Here is a 27,411-nt window from a genome sequence, read left to right on the forward strand (position 1 = left end):
TATGTATGTTCTCTAGTCCTTGTAATGTATATATTTTATGCCCATTTTTTCTGTGTCTGTTGTTATGTGCCATTGAGTCAATTCTGACTCATAGAGACCCCATGTGACAGAGTAAAACTGCCCCATAGGGTTTTATAGGCTGTAATTTTTATGGGTGCAGATGGATAGGCCTTTTCTCCTGTGGAGCAGCTGGTGGGTTCAAACTGCTGACCTTTTGTTTAGCAGCAGAGCACTTAACCATTGTGCCACCAGGTCTCCTATGTCTCTGTGTCTAGGGCTGTCCAAAATCATGGGTCTTCATTATGGGACTCTGATTTATTCCTCTGGCACCAATGGACAATTTCATATTCCTCCACAGATGAAACTGCAGAAAGAAGAAGATAAATGCCTGATTTTTCTTTCACGTTTATGTTAAAAAAATGGGGAACCAAAAGGTTTTCCTCGGGGAAATCATGATTTCAGAAGTCCATGTAGAATCAAGATTGGACTGACATCATGATTCAGTAGTTAACCTTTGTATGAGTTTCCCACACAAAACAAACTCTTTAAAAGGTTTCATTTCTAAATTAAGATGTATGAACATTTAACACCTATTGCTTATTTTACTTTACCATGAAAGGAAGAACATCTTCCTTTCATGGTAAAGTAAAATAAAATCGTACCCACTCATCTGTGTTACTTGTGGGTAGCGGAATAATAAGGAGGTATTGATACTCAATAAAAAAATATCAGAGATAATTTGGGTCAGATAGTTTAAAATTCAAGTTTATGACAGGGATTAAGCATAGTGCAAAAAAGGATAAAATAAAAGTGCAATATTTGATTATTCATATTTTAAATTTTTGGTTAAACGAATATGACAACTTTAAATCCATACACATTATGCTCAGATTTTGTGTGATGTGTCCCTTTAAATGGCTCCTTTTAACATAATGTGATTTTAAATGTGGCCCACTTAAGTGGACGGAATCTATATTCTTACCACAGGAGCATTCATTTAACTAGAGTTAATTTCACTGGTGATAAAAATGTATTCAGAATATAATTCGAAAACCTCCAGGTATGGGACTCTGAGTAATCACATTTTAGTGTTATAGAATCTGTGTACTAAAGGTGTACCTTTTATTCAGAGAGGATCTGTTCAGGTCGTCACTTGCAGTTTATTTGTATTTTTAAACCCTTGCTTTTCTCAATACTTAATTTACAGAAGTTCAAAAACAACAGGCAATCAGCATTACTTCATTTACACATTTATTAGGTACACATTGATTTATACATATTAGGTGCGCTTGAAACTGTTTAATGTACCAGAGATATTCACAGACGTAAGACCCGACAGAAAAAACAGACCAAGTATAATAAACAGACATAAAAATATAAAATTTTTATGGTAGTTTTGGTCCATTTACTTTAATCTTCTTTTGAGGATGGATAGCTAGCCAAGTTTGGTCCTAGGAGTGTGGTAGTCTCTTATTTGAGGCTTGTCTTAGTTATCTAGTGCTGCTGTTACAGAAATACCACTAGTGGTTGGCTTTTACAAGCAGAAATTTATTTTCTCACAGTTTAGGAGGCTAGAAGTCTGAATTCAGAGTGCTTGCTCTAGTAGAAGGCTTTCTGTCTTTGTTGGCTCTGGAGGAAGGTCCTTGTCTTGGTCTTTGTCTTTTCTGAGCTTCTCCTCCTAGGTGGTCATCATGTGGCTTGGCATCTCTGTTACCCCCTTCTCTGCTTGCTAGCTTGCTTTTAATCTCTTCTATATCTCAAAAGAAATTGACTCAAGATACACCCTACACTAATCCTGCCTCATTAACATAACAAAGACAACCCATTTCCAAATAGGATTGTAACCACAAGCATAGAGGTTAGGATTTATAACACATATATTTGGGGGACAGAATTCAGTCTGCAACATTCAACCCATTGCTACCCCCACCCAAGTTCATGCCCTTGCCACATGTAAAACACATTCACCCCATCACATCATCCCAAAAGTCTGAAATCAACTCTAAGTCCCAAATCTCATCTTCAGCATCATCTAAACCAAATATGAGTGAGACTTTTGGGGATTCCATCATGGGGCAAAATTCCTTTTCATCTGTGAACCTGTGAAATCTAGAATACAAGTTTTCTGCTTCCAAAGTACGATGATGAAACAGGCACAAGGTAGACATTTCCATTGCAAACAGGAGAAATTGGAGGCAAAAAAGGGAAACAGGCACCAAGCAGTGCAAAACCCAGTGGAATAATTTACATTAGCTCTCAAGACTTTGTTTTTTTTTTTTTTTTTGTTTGTTTCTCAAGACTTGAACATAATCCTGTGTTCTCTGAGACCATCTGGGCAATGGGCCTGCCCTCCAGACTCTGGGTATTGGTCATACCTTCTGGACTGTGAGTGGAGGCCCCTCATCCCTGGGCTCCAGCTCTGCCTTCCAGGCCCACTGGGATGACAGCTCTGCTGTCTTGGTTTTGGGTGACCCCATTCTCCTAATCCGTCTAAGTGGCAACTGCACCCACTTGGCCCCAGCAGTCCCCTTTTGCCTGTTGGGCATGGCAGCCCCTCCCCCTCAGCTTTGGGTAGTGGTCTCATCCTCCTGGCACTCGTGAACAGCAGCTACACATTCTGGAACAGAGTTAGTGAAGATCTGTCTCTTTGAAACCTAGCAGACCTTGGCCCCACCCTTTGAAACCCAGCAGGCTATAGTTCTACCCTTTGAAATTGAGGTAACCCTGCTTCTCACGCTCCAACAGTTCTGCTGATCTTCAGGTTGTCCAGGGATGGTTCTTTTCTTGGAGGACAACAGATAGAGAATGCTTGGTCTCTTTTCTGCATGTAGAGTTCCAAGGCAGCATTGTTTCCTTTCACTCTTTCCCCATCCCATTCGGTGTAAGCTGATGGGTTTTCTGCTGTGGTGGTTGGTTAGATCCATCAGTCACAAACTTAATCTCTTTAACAGAAGATTGTGTAGCTGTGTCCTTGGTTAATATCCCTGAACGTGTGTCCTTAGGTTATACAACAGAATTTTCCAAATCTTTAAGTTTTATTTTCATTTTGCACAGTTCATTTTTATGTCCATCTCTTTCATATATTACTGTAAGTTGCAAGGCAAAGCCATGTGGTCCCTTCAAAGTCTTGGTTAGAAATCTCCTCAGCCAGATATCCAAGTTCATCACTTACAAGTTCTTTCTTCCACCAAACATTCAAACATAATTCAGACAAATTCTTTGTCACTGCATAAAAAGCATCACCCTTCCTCTACTGCGCAATCACATAGTCATCAATTTCTTTTAAAGCCTCACCACAAGCACATTTAATGTCCACATTTCTAGGAATGTTTCGTTGCTGGCACTGTGTGTATTCTCTAAGACGGTAGAGACTTTCTCTATGGCTCTCTTCACTTCCTTCTGAGCCCTCTCCAGAATTGCATTTGACATTCATAATTCTACCAACAGTCTCTTTAAGGCACTCTAGGCTTCTACTGTTACCAAAACCAGAGCCGTTGCTGTCGAGTTAGTTTCCAGTACCCAATTGCTACCGAATTCCAAAACTGCTTCTGCATTGTAGGTATCTGTTAGAGCAGCACCTTACTCCCAATACCAAATTTTGTCTTAGTTTTCTAGTGCTGCTACAGCAGAAATAGCACAAGTGGGTGGCTTTTACAAACAGAAATTTATTTTCTCACATTCTAGGAGGTTAGAAGTCCAAATTCAAGGTGCCAGCTCTAGGGGAAGGCTTTCTCTCTTGGCTCTGGAGGAAGGTCCTTGTCTCATTTGAGCTTCTGTCCTGGGTTACCTTCATGTGGCTTGGCATCTCTCTCCCCCTGTCTCTGCTTGCTAGCTTGCTTTTAATCTCTTTTATATCTCAGAAGAGATTGACTCAATTAGACCCTACACTAATCCTGCCTCATTAACATGACAGAGACAACTCATTCCCAAATGAGAATCTGTTTTATGGGGAAAGAGAGCTTGTTTGTATGTGTGTGTTGTGTGTGTGTGTGTGTGTGTGTGTGTGTGTTGGGTGGTGGGGTAGTAACTGACCTGTTATGGCAAAAGGCCAGACTCGTGCCCCTGCTCAAACTATCCCTTGGCATTGCTTCTTCTGAAAAGGTGATTCCAAAAGGCGAGGGAGGAGGCAGAGGGGACACAGTGCAGGAACCTGTAGGCTACAGTAGACTAATACAGTTCATACTAATAATGATGACTCTAAGGTGTCAAGGAAGATTAAAATATTTTATGTTATCTATGTAAAAAAAAAGCAGTCACTGTTAGATTTGTACCTGCAGTGGATTCATGACTTTTGTGTGTGGCCTTTCTTGTAACCACCCAGGGGATTGGGCGGGACTGTGTGATAGGGTAATTGTGGCCTACCAAGGAGACTGGTCAGTTTTGCCTTAAAAGAGAGCTGATTCCAGAGCAGAGAGAAAGAGCCAACCACCACGAAGGAAGGAGAGACCAGCAAAGAGACCTGGCAGCAGGAGATGGCGCATTGGGCTTCCCAGCCCGTGGAGGAGAAAGCTGAGTGCCTTTGGGACGAGGACTAGGGCTAGGGAGAGGCGTGCCTGTGAGCACGGTTGGGAAGAGGCTGTCCTGATGGGAGAACTGTATCTTGTAACTGTTTCTTCCCTAATAAACCCCATAATCGTGAGTGTGGTCTGTGAGTTCTTTGTGGCTATCGGAATGAATTATTGAATCCAGGAGAGAAGTAGAGAGTGCTGTTTGAGGGATGGTTGGTGTCAGAATTAGAATGGGGGAGCAGAAGGCATGTCTGAGCTCTGCGTCATAGGAATCAGCCATGGGCTGTTGATCTTGATTCTCCTTCCCACTTGTGCAATTAGAGGAGGTCAGTCACTGCCCCTACGCCGTTCTTACAGTACCCAAGTACACTAACATTTTAAAGTTTTGGCATTTTGTGGATAAGTAGTTACTTCTGAAATTTACTTATTGATAAAAGCTCATTCGGTGATTTTACCAGCTAAATGAATTGTCGCTTTATGTGCATAGTTTCAGTGATACTCGTCTTGCTTGGTGAAAGTGATTCACTTGAATTTTTTATTTGTGCTCAGTTATGATTTAGCATAAAGATTAAAATTTGACTTGGAATAATAGTTGAGGATTTATTTCATTAAGTCTGAATTCATATTTTTACCTTGTTAGAAAGAAAATATCATGTTAAGTTAAAAAAAGATTTTAAAGCTGGAAAGAAATACATTTTCCCCAAATCTTCTGACACCGTTTTGAAACCTGAAGGTCTCTGTAACAGGTAATACTATTTCCCACTGACTCCATGTCAAAACCGAGTGATAATATATTTTTCTTTAAGGCATTGTTTATGTGGCACATTTCAACCATATATTGCTAACAGAGCGTACCTAATCAGACCTGACAAGATTATAGCCTGAAGGGTCATATTTTTATTCACATAATAGTGTGGACTTGAATATCAAAGAAAGAATAAAACCAAACTATTAGAATTCTTTTTTTTTTTTTATTAGAATTCACACACTTTACTAAATATTAAATGATAAATGCAGCTGATTCTACACTAGCTTCAGGGACTGTGGGTAATAAAAAAAAATCTTCAAATGGTGCTGAACAGTGTTATGGATGTCTTGCCTTTGATGATCTGTGTTTGCCTTTCACCATTATAGTTAGTTGTGAGACCTGGGAATGATGAGGTAGGATGTATGACTTTTCTTGCCAGCTGAATTAAAAGCAAAGGATGTTCTAAATGTAAAACCAATTCATCATTTTAGCAGGATAAATAGGGAAATGTGCTTTTGGTAATAATCAGTAGTTAGTCACTCCTCACCTACCTCCTACCTATTCCTTCTAACAAGTGAAGTTGTGAGCTTGATGTTGAATATGAAGCATTACCAGTTGAATTCTGGTTTCAATGAGAACTTTAGTTATATCATCATGCTTGGAATGTCAAAACATGCCCCAGTGGCACATTGGAGAATGACTTACGATTCATAGATGATCACTAAGTTAAGCGTATAGAAGAAAAAGTAAGCAAAGCTGCTTATCAGAGAGAGAACTCATGAAAGTCTCAGTACTGTTATTTTAAAGTCTGCTGTGGCAAGAAACTCTAAGATGGTCCCCCAGTGATCCTTGCCTCCTGGTATTCACATACTTGTACAAGTCCCTCACCTTTAAAGTAGGTTGGCCTAGTTACTGTCTTCTAACAAATGGAATATGGCAAATATGATGGGATGTCACTTCTATCATTAAGCTAGATAAGGCAGTGACTTCCATCTTGCTGACAGACTCTTTTCCTTAGTGGCTTTGATAAAGCAAGTTGTTAAGTTAAAAACAAAAAAACTTAAAGCTAGGAAGAAATAAATACCTCAGGACCTGAGGGCATTCTCTAGCCAACTGCTAGCTAGGAACCTTTAGTCCCGTAGCCCTTGAGGAAATGAAATTCTGCCAACCAGCATGTCAGCTTAGAAGCAGATCCTTTATCAGTCAAGACTTCAGATGAGACTTGAGCCGTACTGGATACCCTGATTGCAACCTATGAGAGACCCAAAAACAAAGGGTACAGTCAGGCTGTACCCAGGTTCCTGACCCACAGAAACTGTAAGATAATAAATATGCATTTGTTTAAGCTGCTGACTTTGTAGTATTTGTTATACAGCTATAGAAAACTGATTTATATGCTATGAAAAATTCTCAATGTGCATTACTATAGCTGAAACTCTGTAGCACTTACTGTCAATAAAGGTTTTTGTTTCCTTGACTTTCTTATTTTAATGTAATAATATATGTATTAGATGATGTATATGCATATGTGTATGTATATGCATGGAGCCCTGGTGGCACAATGGTTAAACCGTACTTGGCTGCTAGCCAAAAGGTTGGCAGTTTGAACCCACCCAGTGGCCCTTTGAAAGACATAGTTACCTGCTTCCATAAAGATTACAGCCAAGTAAACCCTATGGGGCAGTTCTACTTTGTCACATGGGGTCGTTATGAGTCAGAATAAGTTCCAGAGCACCTGTAAAAAAAAAAAAAAAAAAGATATGTGTGTGTGTGTGTGTATATATATATATGTATGTGGAGCCTTAGTGGTGTAGTGGTTAAGAGTTTGGCTGCTAACCAAAAGGTCAGCAGTTCACATCCACCAGCTGCTCCTTGGAAACCCTATTGGGCAGTTCTCCTCTGTTCTGTAGTTGCCACATGTTGGAATCGACTCGATGGCAGCGGGTTTGGTTTTGGTGTGTATATGTATGTATAAAAAAATGGTTTCACGCATATATATTTGCATATCCCTGTCTAAGCCCTATAAGCCTTTGTCTTTAACAGAGAAGCGTTATAGTATGTATTTAAGATGACTGTGTTAGATACATTTTCAAAACCTATTTTAACCCTTTATGTTCTCTTATACACTTCTAAATAAGAATATTCCAGAAATAGCTTATCTTAAGAATTAAGACCTGTTAAGAGGTAGGGATTTGAAGAATTTGCATTTATTCAAAATATGTGTAGTTTTAAATAGTGGCAAGGTCAGAGAATATCTCTCTTTATATTGGCAATCCTGCCAAACACTGGATACAGTGTTAGATACAGTCCAGTGCTGTTGTGATGATTCATTAAAACACTATTGTACTTTGAGACGTTAATGCCACTATATGTGTCTAAAATATTTTCCTAAATTACAAAAAAAAAGTGTATTATATGAAATGGTTCTTTATAGTATATATCTGTGGTTTTCAAACAGTAGTCTGTAGACCCATGGGATCCCCAAAACCGTTTTAGGATATCTGTGAGATTAAAAAGGAGCCCTAGTAGCACAATGGTTAAAGTGCTTGGCTGCTAACCGAAAGGTTGGCAGTTGGAACTTGCTAGCCACTCTGCAGGAAAAAGATTTGGCAGTCTGCTTCTGTAGTGATAACAACCTTGGAAACCCTATGGGGCAGCTCTACTTTGTCCTATAGGGTCACCGTGAGTCAGAATCAACTTGATGGCAGTGGGTTTTTGGTTTGGGGTTAAGTCAAAATCATTTCCATAATAAAACTTAGACATTATCTGCCTTCTTTATTTTGTTGGCATTTCAGTTATGTGCAAAAAGAATGGTGGGTAAAAATACTTGAACCTTAGCACAGATCAAGACGGTGGTATCAATCATTTACAGCACACGCATCCACACAAAAAAAAGAAAGCCCGTTTCACTTAAGACTGTCCTTGATGAAGTTGTAAAAATCGATTTTATTAAATCTTGACCTTTGGTTACACATCTCAGTATTCTCTATGATGAAATGGGAAGTACGCATAAAGTGCTTCTGCTGCATGTCAAAGTGCAGTGATTATCTCTGCTTTAAATTTGTATATCTATATTGATTATTTAAGTTGCTGTAGCACTGTCTACATGTTTTAAAGGAAAGATAATACAGAATGTTGTTGTTTTGTGCCCTTCCATTGTTTCCTATCAGCTCAAGTCTAAATCCAGCTATATCCTATCCCTCACCCTATCCAATATCAGCCCAATGAAAAATAAAGAAAATTAGATTGCTGAACTGTGTTGTGTTCACCTAATTCCAAATTCAAATCATAATTTTTTGAAAAAGAAATGAAAGGATAAATAAATATAAAGCCATATAGGTGTCATTTTGGTATGTTATTATGTTCTATTATTTTTTGCTGAATGTTGTGATTTAATTTTATATTTTGTTTTGTTTCAACAGATCACCAGAAGCTGGAAAGGGAAGCCAGAATCTGCCGTCTTTTGAAGCACCCCAATATTGGTGAGGAAATGTTTTCAGTGTAGTTTAAGTATTGATTTAACAATCTAGAATGTTTGTAACTATTAACAAATAAGTTCCTAATATTTGGTCTTTGGTTACATTTAAAGTTTTTTGTTTGTTTCTTGTGTGTGTGAAATCTTTGAAGCAAGTATGGGTAACAAAAATTGTCTCTACAAATTAAACTTATTATTGAGGCACTTACTTTTTAAAAGAATAAAGATGATTGTGTTAATTGAATCAATAGTATAAATTTTCTTTTATGCTGAAAGTTGAGTACATTCCAGCCAGTAGACAAACTGAGTATAATTTAAAGAATAAAGAAATTTATATGATTCCTGGTTGGTTATCTTATATTACCTTTATTTTAACTGCATATTTTGTGAGTCTCCTAGATTAACTATTTGGGTATCATTAGAAAAATCACACAGCTGCTTTATCCCTCCATTGCCTCATGTGTAAAATGGAAATGATAAACTTTTCCCTAATTTGGAGGGTAGTTGTGAAGGTAAAATTGAAACAAGTATTAATTTTTTGAAAGATACATGTTTAAATGATAACAGTTTTATGCAAATTAATACTTTAAAGAATTATATAAGGTATTATTAAATGAATAGGACCTTTACGTGTCTTTAAAGATTATTCAGCTAATAGTGATGAAGTATGGGGAGACAGAACTTAACACCATTTATTTTAATCAGCTAAAATTTTTCACCTATCTTAAAAAAAAAAAAATTTTTTTTTTTTTTTAAAAAGGTTTATTTGTTTTATAGTCATTGATTCTGTTTCAGAAACTAGTAAAATTATTTTCAAATATTACCCCTCAGGGATTATAAAATAGTATGGTAGTTTTCATTTGTTTTTCAGGGTAAGCAAACGGATAAGTGAAAGAAAAATAGAAGAAAAAAAGAAAGAATATCTTATACACACATATAAGTACTAGATTCTGTGACAATGGTTTAGATTATTTTAGAAAAATGTTATTGCCCCAGTTCCCTCAGTTTTAGATTTTACTGTCAGCTCAAGTGTTTCTGATCTAGAAGTTGTGAGAAAAGAGATGATGCAATTTGTACAGTCATTCACAGGGAAGGTTTATAGTTCAAGACAGGAAAGACGTAAGGAGCTTTTCTTTGCTTTTGATGTGATGATCATTCAGTTTCTCTTCCTGCCTTGACATTTCCTGTATCCCGCATTCATAAATCTTAAGTTCTTAAGTGAATGAATAGACATTACCAAGTATATCTGAAACCTTCCAGTTTAGGGAGAGAACAGAATAACTATCAAATGCAAATCTTATCTCTTTACAAGTATTTCATACTGGTAAAAAGTCTGTGGCATTTCTTGGTTGGTTAAAGAGAACTTTCGAAATATCACTCACTGTAGCCCAAAGAGCACTTTTCTTGTTTAGATTTAAGATAAAATGAAATCTTTGTCTAGAGAACTGCCATTCTTGCAAGGGGTGGAGGGGGTGAATTTGTTGTTATTTGTATGTATGTTTGGTTGGTTGGTTGGCTTTGTTTTTATCACTGTCCTTCTATGAAACTCAATTTTCAAGCTGACATGAGTTGCCTCCATTTCCTCTAGGAGACGAAAGACAAAATATTCTAAAGACAACCAAGCCAAGACTTTGTTTTGTCAAGTTGTGCCAACTTTCCCAGTATTGGGTCCTGTCTTACCCTTTACCAAAGTTACCACAGCTTCATAGACACATCCAGACTCCTTGAGGGACTGAATTACTGGGCTGAGTGCTGGGGACCATGGTCTCAGGGGACATCTAGCTCAATTGGCATAATATTGTTTATAAAGAAAATGTTCTACATCCTACTTTGGTGAGTAGCATCAAAGGAAAGATTAGTCCAAAGAACTAATGCACTGCAAGTACCACAGCCTCTACTAGACTGAGTCTAACACAACTAGATGGTGCCTGGCTACCACCACCGACTGCTCTGACAGGGATCACAGTAGAAGGTCCCTGACAGAGTGGGAGCCCTGGTGGCGCAGTGGTTAAGAGCTTCAGCTACTAACCAAAAGGTTGGCAATTCGAGTCTACCAGCTGCTTCTTGGAAACCCTATGGGGCAGTTGTACTCTGTCCCATAGGGTGCCTATGAGTTGGAATCAACTGGACAGCAACGGGTTTGTTTGTTTTTGGTGTGGACAGAGCAAAAGAAGAATGTAGAATAAAATTCAAACTCACAACAAAAAGACCAGACTTACTGGTCTGACAGAGACTGAAAAACCTCGAGAGTATGGCCCCCACACCCTTTTAACTCAGTACTAAATTTGCTCCTGAAGTTCACCCTTCTGCCAAAGATTAGACAGGCCTTTGAAACAAACAGTAACATGCGTAGTTCTACCATGTATACGAGACTAAATGAACACACCAGCCCAAAAGCAAAGGGAAGGCAGGAAGGGACCGGAAAGCTGGATGAATGAACATGGGGAATTTGAGTTCAAGAAGGGAAGAGTATTGACATGTCACAGGGTTGGCAAACAGTGTCACAAAACATGTGTATTAATTGTTTAATGAGAAACTAATTTGCTCTGTAAACTTTGACCAGAAGCACACATACACACACAAAATAACCAAGTTAAAACAAGAACAATTTTCATTTTGACACCCCATGCAGAATAACCTCATCAGAGAAAGGGAATAGTCATACATAGGAAGGGGTTCTAAAGTTTTATGATATAGATGGCATCGTCAGCACATTCTGACACGATACATAATTTTTTTCAAAGGTCTTTAGAAGCCAAATGTTGTGACTACTTGGTGGCTTCGCTTGAGGTTTTTCTCTATCTCTCAGGATTTCAGGAATACAAAAGGAACTATAAAAATTCTGAGTCTTTGAAGCCCAGAACCTGTTTTTAACCCAAGAGAGATTTCTAGTGGTCCTGGACTTTAGGGCATAAATCACAGATTAAACTTTTAAGATACAATCTCAAAAACCTATCAATGCCACTCACATATACTCATATCATTCATTTACTCAACAAACTACAACTCTGGAATTACAGCAGAGGACTAAACAGATACACATTCCTACTCTAAAGGAGCTTGCATTTTTGTCGGGGGAGACAGGCAGTAAACAAAGTAGAGGATATTAGATGGTGACAGTTGCTGAGGAGTAAAAGAAAGCAGAGAAGGAAATCAGGGTATGTAAGGGAGTTATAATTTTAAATAGTTGGTTAGGGTTAGTTTTATTGAAAAGGTGAAGTTTGAGTAAAGACAGAAGAGAGGAAGCAAATCATGTGGCTCTCTGGGGGGAAAAAACATGTTGCATGTAGAGGGAGCAGCTTGTGTAAAGGCCCTGAGGCAGGACCTCACCCAATGAGTTTCACCAAAGCTTTCTCCCACCCTAATTGGAGAAATCAGGATGAACTAATTTTCCTTTTATCTTAGTTGGGGGGTTTGCATGTCATGTAACCTGACAGTGTTTGTTTATGTAAAGAATAATGATAAAAAAAAAAAAAAGCAAACACGAAACAAAACAGTATGCATAACATGGTAGGCAGCAGCAAACAAAGAAGGAATGTTTGAAGATAAATGCATTAAATAGACATTTAGTTTAAGAGTATATGTGAATGAGCAGGGTGCTGCTGGGCCTATTATTATTTCAGCTTGTGCAGAGAAAACAGCATTTGGTGCAAATTGGCCTGAACTAGCTAATGTGCTATCTAAATAATTGGGATCCTTGTTTCCTCCCGCCCTCCTTTATTTTATTATTTGCTCTATTTTCTTAAGATTGGCAGGTTTTAGAACTTAAGGGAAGGAAATACTATTGTTGACAGTTTTTCCCCTGTGAAGATTTGTTACATTTTCATTTTTTACCTGTTTTTTTTTTTTTTTTGGCACAGAATCAATAATCCGAGAAATTGTAGCAAGTAAGAAGGTTTCTCCCGAAGAAATGTATTTTAAACCAACTAAAAGTGGTGACTCATTAAAGGACTTTTTTTTCCTTTAATGTTATTATTCATTTATTTATTTTAAAGTAATGTACGTACTTAGTGGAAAATTCATGAAGAAGAAAGTAAAAACCACTTGCAACCAGAGAGGACAACTTTTAGTATTTCGTTTTATTCGTTTCAGATTTTTTATAATAAATCTTATGTATATGCTTATTTTTTTGTTTTTACAAATATCATACATATGTATATGGCTCCCTGGTGGGACAGTGGTTAAGCCTTTGGTTGCTAACCCAGAGGTCCGCAGTTTGCATTCATGAGCCACTCCTTGGAAACCTTATGGGGCAATTCTACTCTGTCCTATAGGGTCACTATGAGTCTGAATCGACTTGACAGTAATGGATTTTATAAGTGTGTGTGTGTTGTGTGTGTGTGTGTGTGTGTGTATCTTTTGAGCATTTTCCTGCCTCTTTAGATATATCTTGAAAATAAGATTTTTAATTGTCTTACAGAATTTATCGAATGTGTAGCCATTGCCAGGCTATGTTCAGGGAACTGATGATGAAGCAGTGATCAAGAGACAATGTCCCCAATTTCCCAAAGCCTTAAATCCTAGTGTAAGAAGAAGGGCTATAAACAAATAAAACATTGTAATAGTATCACAAGGTTTAGTTCTATGCACAGAATTAAAATAAGATGATGATAAATCCCCTGGATGGCTACTTTATAATGGCTAATGAAGCAACGTATGTCTGCAGGGGTAGCATTTAAACAGATTTTTTTTTTTTTAAGTGACAGGAGGGAGTCATCATGCTCAGGGAGAAAGATTTTCAGGCCGAGGGAGCAGTTAATGCAACATCTTTTTTTTTTTTTTTAATAAAAGAAGCAGGAATAAGCTTCTTTTATTAGGGGAAACATGCGAAGGCCAGCAAACAGCCTGTCATGGGTGAAAGGGAGAGTAACCTGAGATGAGTCAGGAGGGTAGGTAGGTGCCTGACCGCATAGGGTTTTTTCCTGAGTTAGGTTTGGGAATTCGAGTTTTATTCTAAGTGCATTGGGAAGCCAGTGGAAAGATTTTTAAGCAAGAGTATGTCATAATCTGATTTGCTCCGACTGCTGCATGTAAAATGGATTGCAGTCATGTGAGCAGAATCATAACAGTCGAAGGCTCCCTCAGCCTATACAAATCTAATGTTTTGTCCGTGTCCCTCAGGTCTGTCTCCCTGGATAAAAATTTAAATAGTTTCAGGCTGACTCTCTCTTCTGTGTGGTCCACATACTCTGTGACAAGAACCACGCATCTTTGGCTCAACAAATTTGGCAGGCCATTCCCTAAGCAGCTCCTTCTTTCCTCTGCCTACAGACCAGCTATCTAGACAAGTTTTGTTTGAACCCCAAACTGTATAAGCTTTGTCTAACTCTAAATTAACATTAAAATGTTGAAGCAGTTTGGAGAGAATGTCTTACCTTGTGCCCTAATTTATTACCTTATTTTTAATCATTATGTTCATCTTTTAATAAAATATACTTAAGGTTCCTTGGTTTAAACAAATCTGTGGTAAATTAAATAGTTTCAGCTCTATGTTAACACATCAAATAAGGGAAAATACCTTTAAGGTAGCAAAAAAAATTTTTGAGTTAGTAGACAAATTGTTCGCAAAATTATTTTATATTTCAACATAGCCTTTACCTGTTTTTGTGCTTAGTCTTTGGTAAGCATTATTATTGAAGAATTTATTAAAACCTATGGTGATGCCCAAATAACTAAACACAGTAAAGAGAAACTAGGGAAACAGGCAAAACATGTATTTACTCCAAGTATATGAATCCAGAAAAGGAAAAAATATATATACCAGGAATTTGATCTGACTCATCTGATGTCCCAAGTGAGAAGATAACCATTTATGGGCTTTTATTTGTGAGAAGATTGACATTTGAGACAGTTTTGCAGTTGGTGTGATGATAAATTCTGCTGCTGGGCTCTCCCGTTCTCTACAGACAATTATTTACACTTTGTGTAGACATTAAAAACAGCAAGACAGTTTTTTGAAAGTTTGTAGAATCATTTATATTTGTAGAAGATCACAACTATATGAGCATTTACTGACATGGCTCAATGAATTTTCGTAGCTAGAATGCCAAATGAAGGGCTTCAAACCCTTGGTGACCAAACCCAATACCAAACCCGTTGCTTTCAAGTTGATTCCAACTCATAGCGACCACATCTTTTACAGAGTAGAACTGCTACATAGGGTTTTCTTGGCTGTAATCTTCATGAAAGCAAAATTCCAAGGCGTTCTTCCATAGTGCCACTGGGTGAGTTTAAACGGACCACCTTTAGGTTAGTAGTTGAGTACAATGTAGTCTTTATTAATGCCCAGGGACACCTACTACAATGAGTTAACCTTCCTGAGATTGTGTCATAATATCTTAATCATTACCTCCTTCCTACCTGCTTTCCTATCCACTGCCCTCACTTAAACGTTATTATTAGGTGCAGTAGAAAATTAAAGATGTGTTACTAGTAGAAAACTCAATAGACTTAGTGAGCCAGAGTTTATTTTGCCTTTGCCATTGATTTTCTTCCTGAACTACTGAAGCACATCCTATTGGAAATGAAATCCTTGACAACTTCAATCTTTTGTGCGTTTATCATGATGTTACTTATTGGTCCAGTTGTGAGGATTTTTGTTTTCTTTATGTTGAGGTGTAATCCATATTGAAGGCTGTAGTCTTTGATCTTCATCAGTAAGTGCTTCAAGTCCTCTTTACTTTCAGCAAGCAAGATTGTGTCATCTGTGTATCACAGGTTGTTAATGAGTCTTTCTCGAATCCTGATGGCCCATTCTTCATATAATCCAGCTTCTGGGATTATTTGTTCATCATACAGACTGAATAGGTATGGTGAAAGGATACAACACTGATGCACACTTTTCCTTATTTTAAACCACTCTGTATTCCCTTGCTTTGCTTAAATAACTGCCTCTTAGTCTGAGTACAGCTTCCCCATGAGCACAATTGTTTTAGAATTCCCGTCCTTTGCAGTGTTACCCATAATTTGCTATGATCCACACAGTCAAATGTCTTTGCATAGTCAAAAAACCAAAGGTAAACATCTTTCTGGTATTCTCTATTTTCAGCCAAGATCCATCTGATATCAACAGTGATGTCCCTCATTTCACATCCTCTTCTGAATCTGGGTTCAGTTTCCGGCAGTTTCCTGTCAATGTACTACTACAACCGTTCTTGAATTATCATCAGCATAATTTTACTTGCATGTGACATTAATGTTATTGTTTGATAATTTCCACATATTTGGGATTATCTTTCTCTGGAATAGGCACATATATGGATCTCTTCCAGTTGGTTGACCGGGTGGCCGTCTTCCAAATTTCTTGGCATAGACAAGTGAGTGCTTCCAGTGTTGCATCAGTTTGTTGAAACGTCTCAATTGGTATTTTGTCAATTCCTGGAGCCTTCTTTTTGCCAGTGCCTTCAGTGCAACTTGGACTTCTTCCTTCAGTACCATTAATTCTTGATCAGATGCTACCTCCTGAAATGACTGAGCATCGACCAGTTCTTTTTGGTACAGTGACTCTGTGTATTTCTTCCATCTTTCTTTGATGTTTCCTATTTCATGCAATTTTATCCTTCAGTATTGTAACTTAAGTGTTGAATTTTTTCTTCAGTTCTTTCAGCTTGAGAAATTCTGAGGGTGTTCTATCCTTTTGGTTTTCTAACTCCAGGTCTTTGTACAATTCATTATAATACTTTATCTTCTCAAGCCTCTCTTTGAAGTCTTCTGTTCAGCTCCTTTACTTCATAATTTCTTCCATTCATTTTAGCTACTCTGTGTTCAAGAGCAAGTTTCAGAGTCTCTTCTGACATCGATTTTGGTCTTTTTTTGTCTTTTTAATGACATTTTGCTTTTTCCGTATATGATGTCCTTAATGTCATTCCACAGACTTTTCTGGTGTTTGGTCATAAGTGTTTAATGCATCAGATCTGTTCTTGAGATAGTCTTTAATTTCAGGTGGGAAATTCTCAAAGTCGTACTTTGGGTCTCCTAGACTTATTTTAATTATCTTCAGTTTCAAATTGGACTTGCATAGGAGCAATTCATGTTCTGTTCCATAGTCAGCCATTGGCCTTGTTGTAACTGATGATATTGAGCTTTTCTATTGTACCTTTCTACAGATGTAGTCACTTTGATTCCTGTGTATTTCATCTGGCAAGGTCCCTGTGTATAGTTGCTGTTTATGTTTAAACAAGTTATTTCTAATGAATAAGTCATTGGTCTTGATAAATTCTATCAATTTTCTGTGTCATTGGTATCACCAAGGCCATATTTTACAACTAGTAATCCTTCTTCTTTGTTTCCAACTTTTATATTCTAAATATCACCAATTATCAGTGCATCTTGATTGCATGTTTGATCAATTCAGACTGCAGAAGTTGGCAAAAATCTTCAGTTTTTTCAACTTTGGCATTAGTGGTTGGTACGTAAATTTGAATGATAGTAGTACTAACTGGTCTTCCTTGTAGGCATATGGATATTATTCTATCATTGACAGCGTAGTATTTCAGAATGAATCTTGAAGTGTCCTTTTTGATGATGAATGCAATGCCATTCCTCTTCAATTTATTATTGCTAGCATTGTAGACCATATGATTGATTCAAAATGGCCAGTGTCAGTCCATTTCAGCTCACTGATGCCTAGAATATCAATCTTCAAGAGTTGCATTTCATTTTTGACAACTACCAATTTTCCTCAGTTGAAACTTTCTTCTTTCCACATTTCGATTAGTAGTGGATGTTTACAGTTGTTTTTTCTCATTTTGAGTCATGCCACATCAGCAAATGAAGGTCCTGAAAGCTCTTACTCCAACTACTTCATTACTGTTGACTCTACTTTTAGGAGGCAGCTCTTCCCCAGCTTTGTTTTGAGTGCCTTCCAATCTGAGGGGCTTATCTTCCCTTAATATATCAGACAGTGTTTCACTGGTATAAGGTTTTTGGATATAAATCTCCAGGTCCTTCTTTGCAGCCTGTATTAATCTGGAAGCCCTGCTGAAACCTGTCCACCATGGGTGACCCTGTTGGTATTTGAAATACCAGTGGCATAGCTTCCAGCATCACAGCAACATGCAAGCCACCGCAGTATGACAAATTGAGAGATCAGTGGGGGCTTGGAAGATAATTAACTTAAAGGAACAGTTCAATTATAATTGGGCACTATTTAACCTAATTATTTCTTAAAGTTTAGTAGTTTCTTCTTGAAAGATGTATACAGAATTATTTCTTAAAGTTTAGTAGTTTCTTCTTGAAAGATGTATACAGATAGATAGAGAGATAGAGAAAAATATGCAGTGAGAAAATATAGTTCAGATACTAAATCACTGTGATATATATAGGTATAGATATATTAGAAAATTATAATACTGGCAGCAACAGAGATTTTATAGATCATCTTATACAAACTTCCAGTTTTTTTTTTGTTTTAATAATTGAGAAACTCAGATTATTTTATGAGCCTCTATGACTTGTCCCAAGTCACAACTCTTTAATGCTGTTGCCAGACCTAAATTGTTGTTTGTCCCTATCTGAAGTGGTCCTGATGTTTAGTGAACCTAACGTAGAGTTTCAAGATTGAAAAGGGGTTGGTGTTTCTTGCACCCTTTCAAAGAGGATTTTAAGGTTGTTTTAAATTCAAATAAGTTTATCCCCTCACATGGGATATAAATTAAATTCAAAGTTTCTAACACTAAAACAAGAAAATAAAACTATGTTATTTTTGTAGATCGTAAATACAGGTGATGGAGCACTTGACTAATAACTGAAAGGTTGGCAGTTGAAATCTTCCCAGAGGCGCCTCAAAAACAGGCTTGGCTGTCTGCTTCTGAAAGGTCAAAACCATTGAAAACCCTATGGAATGCATTTCTACCCTGTAACACATGGGGTTGCCATGAGTTGGAATAGACTCAACTATAATGGGTTTAGTTTTGTTTACCTTCTATCTTAACCCTCAGATGGAATGGCTGTGTTTCAGAGGACTGCTTTGTTTGAAAAGATTTTATAGTTTGACATGTATAACAATACATGAAATTTAAACTCTGATAGGTGCAGATCAAAGAATATATAAAACCATTACTTTCTATGTAAGCATGTTTCCCATGTCTATGAGTGATAATTTAGGATTTGTATAGTTCTTTTTTCCTAAAATGTAAAACTCGGCCTTAGAAACTATCTAAACCAAACCTAGATCCTGCAGCTAGGTAGGGATTGGAGACTTCAGTAGTGAAGTAATATGCCCAGGGTCACACACAGACCTCCGAAGAGATGAAAAACGGACAGCAGGCTTATTACCTTGGTTTTCATGGGTATTCATGGGTGTTTCCCCAACCCTGGAAGTATGGTATAATAACCTAAAAGTAGTATTCCAACCACAGTCTTAAATCTCCCTGGTCTTTGCAAAAGGATCTTTGGGTCAAATATCACCCCTTTAAATTTCACATGGAATCGCTATGGCACCCAAATACAACAACAAATTTTCACAGGAAGGAGCCCTGGTGGTGCAAACAGTTATCCACTTGACTGCTAACCAAAAAGGTTTGCTGTTGGAACCCAACCCACAGCTCCAAGGGTGAAGGGCCTGGTCCTTTGCTTCTGTAAAGATTACAGCCAAGAAAACCCTATGGGGCCATTCTACTCTGTCACATGGGGTTGCTGTGAGTTCAAAACAATTCAGCGGCACCCAGCAACAACACAAATTGTCACAGGACAAAATTAACAGTGGTTTTATTTTATTTTATTTATTTTATTTTTAACGAGTGACTTTATTAACCCATAAATTTTCTTTTTTTTTTCCTACTCTGCATTTTCCTCAGAATTTATAAGAAAACTAGTCTAATCATATGGTATAAACTTAAGCTCAATAAATAACCCAGTATAAAAGTATAGCAGTCTTAAATATGCCCAGCAGTTACTTATCAAGTGATTAAATTGCCTTTAAATGTCTTCTACTACAATATTTCGGTTTTTGAACACTTTAAAAGAAAAGGGTCACATAAGAAAGGAGAACAGTCAGTGGAGAGTGAATGTTAATTGGTCTGCTGAGAAAGCAGAGTTAATAATTTTATGAATGGTCAAGTGTCTTTTTCAGTAGTGTGAGAAATTCAACAGCATTGTGAGACAATGACACAGTTTTTCTTTGTGTCACCTCTCCCATTACTGTCGTTTATGCTTAATATTCACAATGGTTTATAATTGTGAATAAGTAGTTTTATTGCTACAGTACTGTCTCTAGTGACACTCCAGCAGATAAAAGGTAATTTTAAAACCCTTTCATTACTACATTTTTTTTGATGGTGTGTGTATTCAGTATTGGAATACATGCTTAGTAATTGAGTGTGTTTAAATTTTTGGTTGGTAACATAGGGTTTTATGAGTAGGAATCAACTCCATGGCAGCAGGTTTGTTTGTTTTTTAATATGGATTTTGAGAAATATGATCTGGTAATACAAGCTACCAATGAGGCTATTGGCACTGGGGTGCCACTGACCTGCTGCGTGACAGTGTGCTAAGAAGTAGGTAGATAATTTATTGCGGACTCCTTCCCATTAGGTTACCTGGGGAACTTCTGGTTTTCCAAATATGACACAGGAAAACCAAAACAAACCCACCAAGGCTCCTTAACTATCACACAGAAATGCCATAATTGTGCTTGCAAGCCTTTGCTCACATAATAAACAGAAATAAAGGGGAAAAAGGCAAAAGTTTGCAAAACTAACACATCCAGGAGCCATCGCCTAATAGTCTTCAACCTACAGCAACAATGAGGCTCCAGCTCAGGTCTGCTGAGCTTCATGTATTTCAGAAGGGACCCACCTTGACATTAAATGCATTAGAACCGGAATAACGTACTGCCAGTGAGGTGCAGAGGCATAAAAAGTTGGTAACGATATTATTTATGTCAGTGGTAACCAGAGTTATCACTGTTCAGTAGTAGCAGAGTACTTTTGTTTTATTGTTCACCTTTTATTTGATTAAATCTCACCTCTTTAGCATGATGATGATTTGGTGTGAATGCTAAATTACTTTTTAGAGTATTGTGCTGTCTGCAGAACTGATTATCCTCTTTGTAAAAAAAAAAAGTGAAAACAGCACCTGAGAGATTTTTTTTCCCCAGCAAATAGATATTTTTAAAAACTCTTAATGGTACCTATAGTTTTTTTTTTTTCCTTTTGTTCACACAATATGGTGCCAGTAAAGTATCTTTCATAATTCTTGGCTGAAAATTAATGTCATCATCTTTTTGAGTAAATGACTTATTTAGTAGAAAGTTAAGATGTAAAAAATATAAAAAAACTCAAGGTAATATTTTAAATTCTCTTTTAATTGATGAGTTTGCATCTGAGAGACTCCATTTGTTGTTGATTCCTTTGTGACTAAATTCTTTTTTCCATAAACTAGTGGAAAAATCATGTCACTGAATTACATTAGAAGTAGTTGGATTTAATAATGAAAGTACATTTAGATCTATCAATGCATACTATTTACTTGAATATTTCTCCTGATTTATTCTACTAAATCTACTTTCTTTCCTCTTGACTTGCTTTTGTTAAGTTGAAAGTAGAACCCCCTAAGAGAGTGTTGGAAGTTTATAATGGCTTCTTAGGCTCAGAATTATGCCCTACCTAAATTGAAACTTGAAAGGAAATTCCAAATGCTACTAACACCTTAAAAGTCATTGCTCTTTTCTCTTACTTCCAGTAGCTTTGTTAATAAAAATATACATACTTACAGTAAACTTTTTCATTAAGATTTGAAGATATACTGACAGAAAAGATAAAAAACATTAGTTTGGAATGCCAATGAACTTTGCCACTAAGAGTTAATAGTACAGCTATATTAATTGTATTATCAAGTGCTGTTCTAAGTGTTTTATGTGCATTGTTGTTCCATCAAGTCGATTCCGACTCATAGTGACCCTGTAGGACAGAGTAGAACTGCCCCATAGGGTTTCCAAGGCTATAATCTTTGGGGAAGCCAACTGCCACATCTTCTCCCACAGGGCAGTTGGTGGGTTTGAACCAACTTAACCACTGCACCACCAGGGCTCCCTACGTACATTAAGTCTCTTACTCCTCATAACAAACCAGTGCTATTCTTGTCTCCATTTTATAAATATGGACTCTGAAGCTCAGAGAGATTACACAGTTTAACCTGTAGTGAGTAGGGCAATTGAGTAACAACGCCATGCATTCTGGAGTCAGAATCCATGCTCCTCAGCACTACACCACATTGCCCCTAGTTGCTGTGTAACTCTGAATTAGTATCACTGCTCCTTAATAGGTAAAGAAAGTAAAGGCTTATGAAGATTGGTCAATATAATGGTAGACCAAGATCTTTGCCTAGAGAAATTATGTGAATTTGCTATTTATCTTGAAATATCAGTGTGAGATTATTCAAACACTTATGGTAAATGCAGATTTATGGAATTAATTACATTTTAATGAAAATAAATTTTAGTATCTTAGTGAAAAATTTGGCTTACTTTTTAAGTGGCCCTGTTTAACCCTGAATTAATTATTACTTGCTACACAAGGTGTAGTTTTACTATCTTACCTCATTGACCAAGAAAATAAATAAAAAGTTTGGTCAAAAAACAATGAGTTAAGCAAACAAATGACAGTAATTTATGTGATTTAAAGTAATTAAATTAATTTAAACAAATTAAAAGAAGCTATGCTTTACATTGCAGAAAAGAAATGAGAATCAAATACTCATGAGATGATGAATTCTAAGATCCTATAAACTTTTTTTTTTAAAGCTGTCATTGCTTTGTAACTTATTTTAATAGAAGACCAGAATATCAAATTTTTGAAATAACTTTTTGAAAGTATATTTTAGTGTTCAGTTTTAGCATTATTTTCTAGTACTTTATAATGCTAGCTGTGGTTTGGTTTAATAGAAAAGCTGCCGCTTTAGGAAGGGTAACTCTGTATTCCTATTATTTATAAATTTGAAAATAGGAATTTGTTATCTTTAAAAATGTTCCACAGGCAGAAGTGTCTGTTTTCTGAATGTGATCTATTGTGCATCTCTTTAACAGAAACATCCCCACCCCACATGGAGCTTGTCCAGGGTTTATCATTATATCAGGCTGTTGTGTGATCTAGCATATTAATTATATTATTTAGCTAAAAAAGACAAAAAACTAATAACCTTTTGCTGTGTTGAAGGAAAGGAAAAAGATGCATACAGAGATATGACTTGAATTCTTTATAAAACACTTTGCACCACAGCACTAATTTATAACATATTTTCTGTGAAATGGCAAAATTCTTTGGTGAGATTTTGCTCGTGGTCTTGAAAATCAGTAGAATTTATAGCTTAGTGCTCAAAAATTACCTTCAGTTTTTAATAACGGGTTCATTGTATGTTTTAACCAAAGGCTTAGAATAGGAATAAAAACTGCCGTAGCCTACAAAGTTATTGACTGAAGAAGTTGGTGATAATTTTTGTGAGAATATTATTTTAAAGCATAGGAAATCTTGTCTTTAGTTTGTTCTGTTTAGAATATGGATGATTTTACTTACGAATATTTGTGTGGAACTTTATATAATAAACTTCTACTGTAGGACTATTCATAATTATTATCTCTTATGGTATCAGTGAAGCCTGGTGGCGTAGTGGTTAAGAGGTCAGCTGTCAACCAAATGGTTGGCAGTTTGAATCCACCAGCTGCTCCTTGGAAACCCTATGGGGTCCTTGGAAACCCTATGGGGCAGGTCTGCTCTGTCCTATAGGGTCACTAGGGGCAACAAGAATTCAATTTCTTGGCCATAAAAGTTGTTTGGAAATAAAAGTGGATAGTCTGAACTTTCTGTGCAAATAAATTTATATTTAATCTGTAGAAACTGAAGATTTATTAAAGATTTATCTAGTTGATTCACTTGATTATATTACTTTGTTAGAAGAACAGTTTTATAGTAATAAACATAATTATTTGGAGTTAGGAGAAACTGGTGTTAAGAGCATTTGAAAGTCTTTTGAATTAATCTAGGAGTAAGACGTGATGACCTCCTGACTCTTTCATATCAAAATTATTTCATGAAAAATGCTTACTTATAAAGAGCATGAAAAGTTTTTGTTTAAGAATAATAACAACACTAATTTTCTTATTGTTATTCTGAATTATTCTGAATGTGCTACAAAATATATTTTGTACCTGAAATGTAAAATAGCTAAAAATTTACTCTAGATGAATAAAAGAGATTTATATTTGGGGATAGAATATTTGGATATTTAGAAAAAACCAGTGTTGTCTAAAAAATAGCTAAAAATTTACTCTAGATGAATAAAAGAGATTTATATTTGGGGATAGAATATTTGGATATTTAGAAAAAAACCAGTGTTGTCTTCTTCTCATTTTTAGCAATTGAAATTTGCGGTAATAGTGCAAATGTGTTGACTTTTAGATAGGGTTACATCAATTTTCATTCTTTATATGAAAAGAACCAAGAATGTATGTTTTATGTACAGACTTAATTTGTTGGAGCTATAATGAAGGTACTATATTTAAGATAATTTTTTTTTTTTTTTCTGACAGTTGTCATCCCCTAAACAAATTTTTTATTTAAAAGTTGGTAATATGAAATATACGTTTAAACTTACTTGTTTGGAACTTTGCAGGAGAAGAACTCTGATTAAACATGGTTTTCAAATGTTATTGTCATATGTGTTGATTATTCCAGTGACCTTTTCTTTTAATGTTCCTTATATAAGTCTTCCTTGTAAAATGTTATTACATCTCCTTACCACTTTCTAGGAATATATTTATAATATGGACTAAAGAAAAGATATAGGACCACTCCCCCCTGCCAGAAACTCAGAGAATCATTGATTTCAGGTAGTGGTTTCATCCTGGGGTGACTGTGATCCCTCTACTTCCTTCCCTCTGGGAACATTTGGCAGTGCCTGGAGACATTTTTGGTTGTTCCATCTGGAAGTGCCCTTTTGACATCTATTGGGTAGAGGCCAGATGCTGCTAAACTACACAACAACGAAAAATTACCTGGACCAAAATGTCAGTAGTGCTGAGGTTGAGGAGCGCTGCTTTAAGGTTAAGAACATCAACAACAAAAAGACTAATAGCCAACCTTACTTGGGTTAGCTCCGCAAACATTGTTTCTTTGCTTTAAAAAATTAGTTAATTGTGTCCCCTTAAGTAAAGGGCAAGTGGGCAAGGACCCTTGCATACAATATCGTGTGAGCAAAAGTTCTAAAATACTCCCTTTTAACCAAAAAGTGGAAGAATAAGGAACTAGTTTAAATGTTGAATTTAACTAAGATAAAACCAGAGATTAGAGTTTTGTTTTTTTCCTAAATCATTCGAAAAGGTTATTTATATAACAAAACCTTTTTTATTTAAAACTAGGTGAACACTATTGAGGTAAAATGAAAATACCTCCCAAGAGTCAGGTGAAGATAAAAGAGAAATAATTCTTTAGTGAAATCATTTCATCTTCATTGTAGATCATTTAGGACAATGATTCTTACCTGTTTGGATCTTGGGTTTCTTTTGGACAGCCTCTGACTGCACTGAATTCAGTCTCTTCATAAAGTCGCACACACGTACAAAATTTTCCAGATAGAATTATTTACAATAATACTCTACCAATAAAGCCCAAATATGGACCTTTGGGTCATATATTTCATATTAAAGCAAAACAAAACTTATTTCGAAGAAACACAGTCGAATGTCCCTTTATATGTGACTCTCATGTTAGTCTTATGCTATAATTCATATAAAAAAGTTTGCACTGGTCTACCCACCTGACCTGCCACTTGTTAAAGCATAAATCTCAAAGTGGGGATGTAGCCTGAGTGAAAAGGGAGAAACACTATTCAGTACTTGGTAATTAAACCTCAGATAGGACTGAGCTACCCTCAGCAGACCTTTACATTATAAATGCAAAAATAAAAATAAAAAGAATTTGGTAAGAGAATGAATAATGTACGATTTTGGAAGATTATATATCTAGTGAAGAGAAAAAACTGCCTTTGAAACAATGTAGGAATGCCTAATTAAAACAAAACATAGAAATTGCACTGTAAGCAGAAGCCAATGTAGCATAGACTGGTGCTGACATAAGTTAATTACTCTCCTTTAAAAATCTGTTCATCTAAACAGATTTTATTGTGAACCCTTGGTAAGTCTGATTTCCAGTACTTCACATACTAAAAGGTAATGAAATTTATTTAAATAAGATAGGAAAGTGTAGTCTTCTATGTAATTCCGATAGGTCTTCTTTCTCCTCAGTCTGAATCAGGGATGTGCTACTATAACGTAGCTAACAGTTGCAAAATATTTTTGTAGGTAGTGGGGGAAAAATGATGTAAGTCTATCCTGAGGTAACTTAATAAACTAGAAAATATTATTTTTTCAGACAGTACGTTAACTGGGCGTTTATGTTGTGGTTATTTGTTTTTAATTTGAACATGTTTTAATTTCTAAGTGGTGAATTGACACCATCCCACTTAATTTTAACATGCTCTGTGCGCTGCATACGCAGGTTGCCTTAAACGCTGTCTCCGGATCCCAAGTACCCATCAGAGTACTAGGATGAGAATTCCACCCAGTGGTACCAGCCATTCCATAGGTGTTAGATCCACTTACCCTGATCAAGTCATACACACGAGACAGTGTGTAGGCAATACTGAAAGCCGTTTTAATTGCTCAGAGACAACACACGGTGTATAACAGGAAAAGTTCCATCAAGAGCAGTCTTCCCTGGCTCAAAAGCTGTCCTGGCAGAATGGAAAACTTCTGCGGGTGCCTCCCTTCTTTGTACTGTGGACCCTGAGGATCTGCCCCCACCCGTTTCATGTTCCAGGAGTTGTGTATTTCACTGCACAGAGTGTAGTGCAAGTCCCCACCACCACCACCACCACAGTCACCCGAAGCGGGGAGGGTCATCAGACACGGGCATGCCAGCCTGAAATTGGTAGCCTGGAATTGTGTCTCTTTAGCTGTGCTGCTTGCTTAGACAAACCATTAGGCCTCAGAGAGGGAGGGGCAGTGGTTGTTCTGAAACACAAAGATGGTGGGTGGGGGGGAGGTGGAGATGAAAGGAATGGGGAGTCATAGAATTACAGCCCATCAGAAGAACTGTCTCCTCTCATTCTGCTTTGCTCAGAAACCTATTAGTGGCTTCTCACTTCACTCAGAGGAAAAACCAGAGTCTTCACAATGGCTTGTAAGCCTTTACAATTGATCATCCCCAACTTCCTGATCTTAACTCAGCTCTTCTCTTCCTCATTTGCTCTGCCCTAGCCCCTTTGGCCTTCTGTGGTTCCTCAGACATGCCTGGTATCCTCCTTCAGCAGGGCCTGTGCTTGGCGTTCTTCCTGAGGATACTTGCTGCTCCTGCAGCAGGTGACCTTCTCATTTCCTTTAGGCCTGTGCTTAGGGTTACCTTCTCCAAGCGACCTCCCCTGACAGCTCTGTATAAAAGAAAAGCCTCCCTCTCCTATACCCACCCCAGCATTCTGTCATTCTTCCTTGCTTCCTTTTCTCTCTGTAGCACTCATATTTACTTGCTTATTGGATTATTTTCTATCCACTAGAATGTAAAACTTCATGAGGGCGGGGACTTAGCTTGTTTACTGTTGTATCCCCAGTACTAAGATAGGGCCTGACGTGCAGTAGGCATTCAATACATAAACGCTGCAGGAGTAAAGCAATGCATGAATGCATATGTTTT

At 36.9% G+C, this 27,411-nt stretch overlaps 1 protein-coding gene across 6 annotated transcripts in view; it reads left to right on the forward strand.

Moving 5' to 3' along the window:
- CAMK2D (calcium/calmodulin dependent protein kinase II delta) overlaps nucleotides 1–27,411 on the forward strand; it is a 365,992-nt gene that overhangs the window by 102,883 nt on the left and 235,698 nt on the right. For all 6 annotated transcript variants that reach the window (XM_049885473.1, XM_049885467.1, XM_049885466.1 and 3 more), the window contains exon 3: nucleotides 8,679–8,738. In XM_049885473.1, the coding sequence (XP_049741430.1) occupies nucleotides 8,679–8,738 (60 nt within the window). The remainder of the gene's footprint in view (nucleotides 1–8,678; nucleotides 8,739–27,411) is intronic.

This window comes from Elephas maximus, chromosome 5, assembly GCF_024166365.1.
Source record: "Elephas maximus indicus isolate mEleMax1 chromosome 5, mEleMax1 primary haplotype, whole genome shotgun sequence".
Classification (NCBI taxonomy): domain Eukaryota; kingdom Metazoa; phylum Chordata; class Mammalia; order Proboscidea; family Elephantidae; genus Elephas; species Elephas maximus.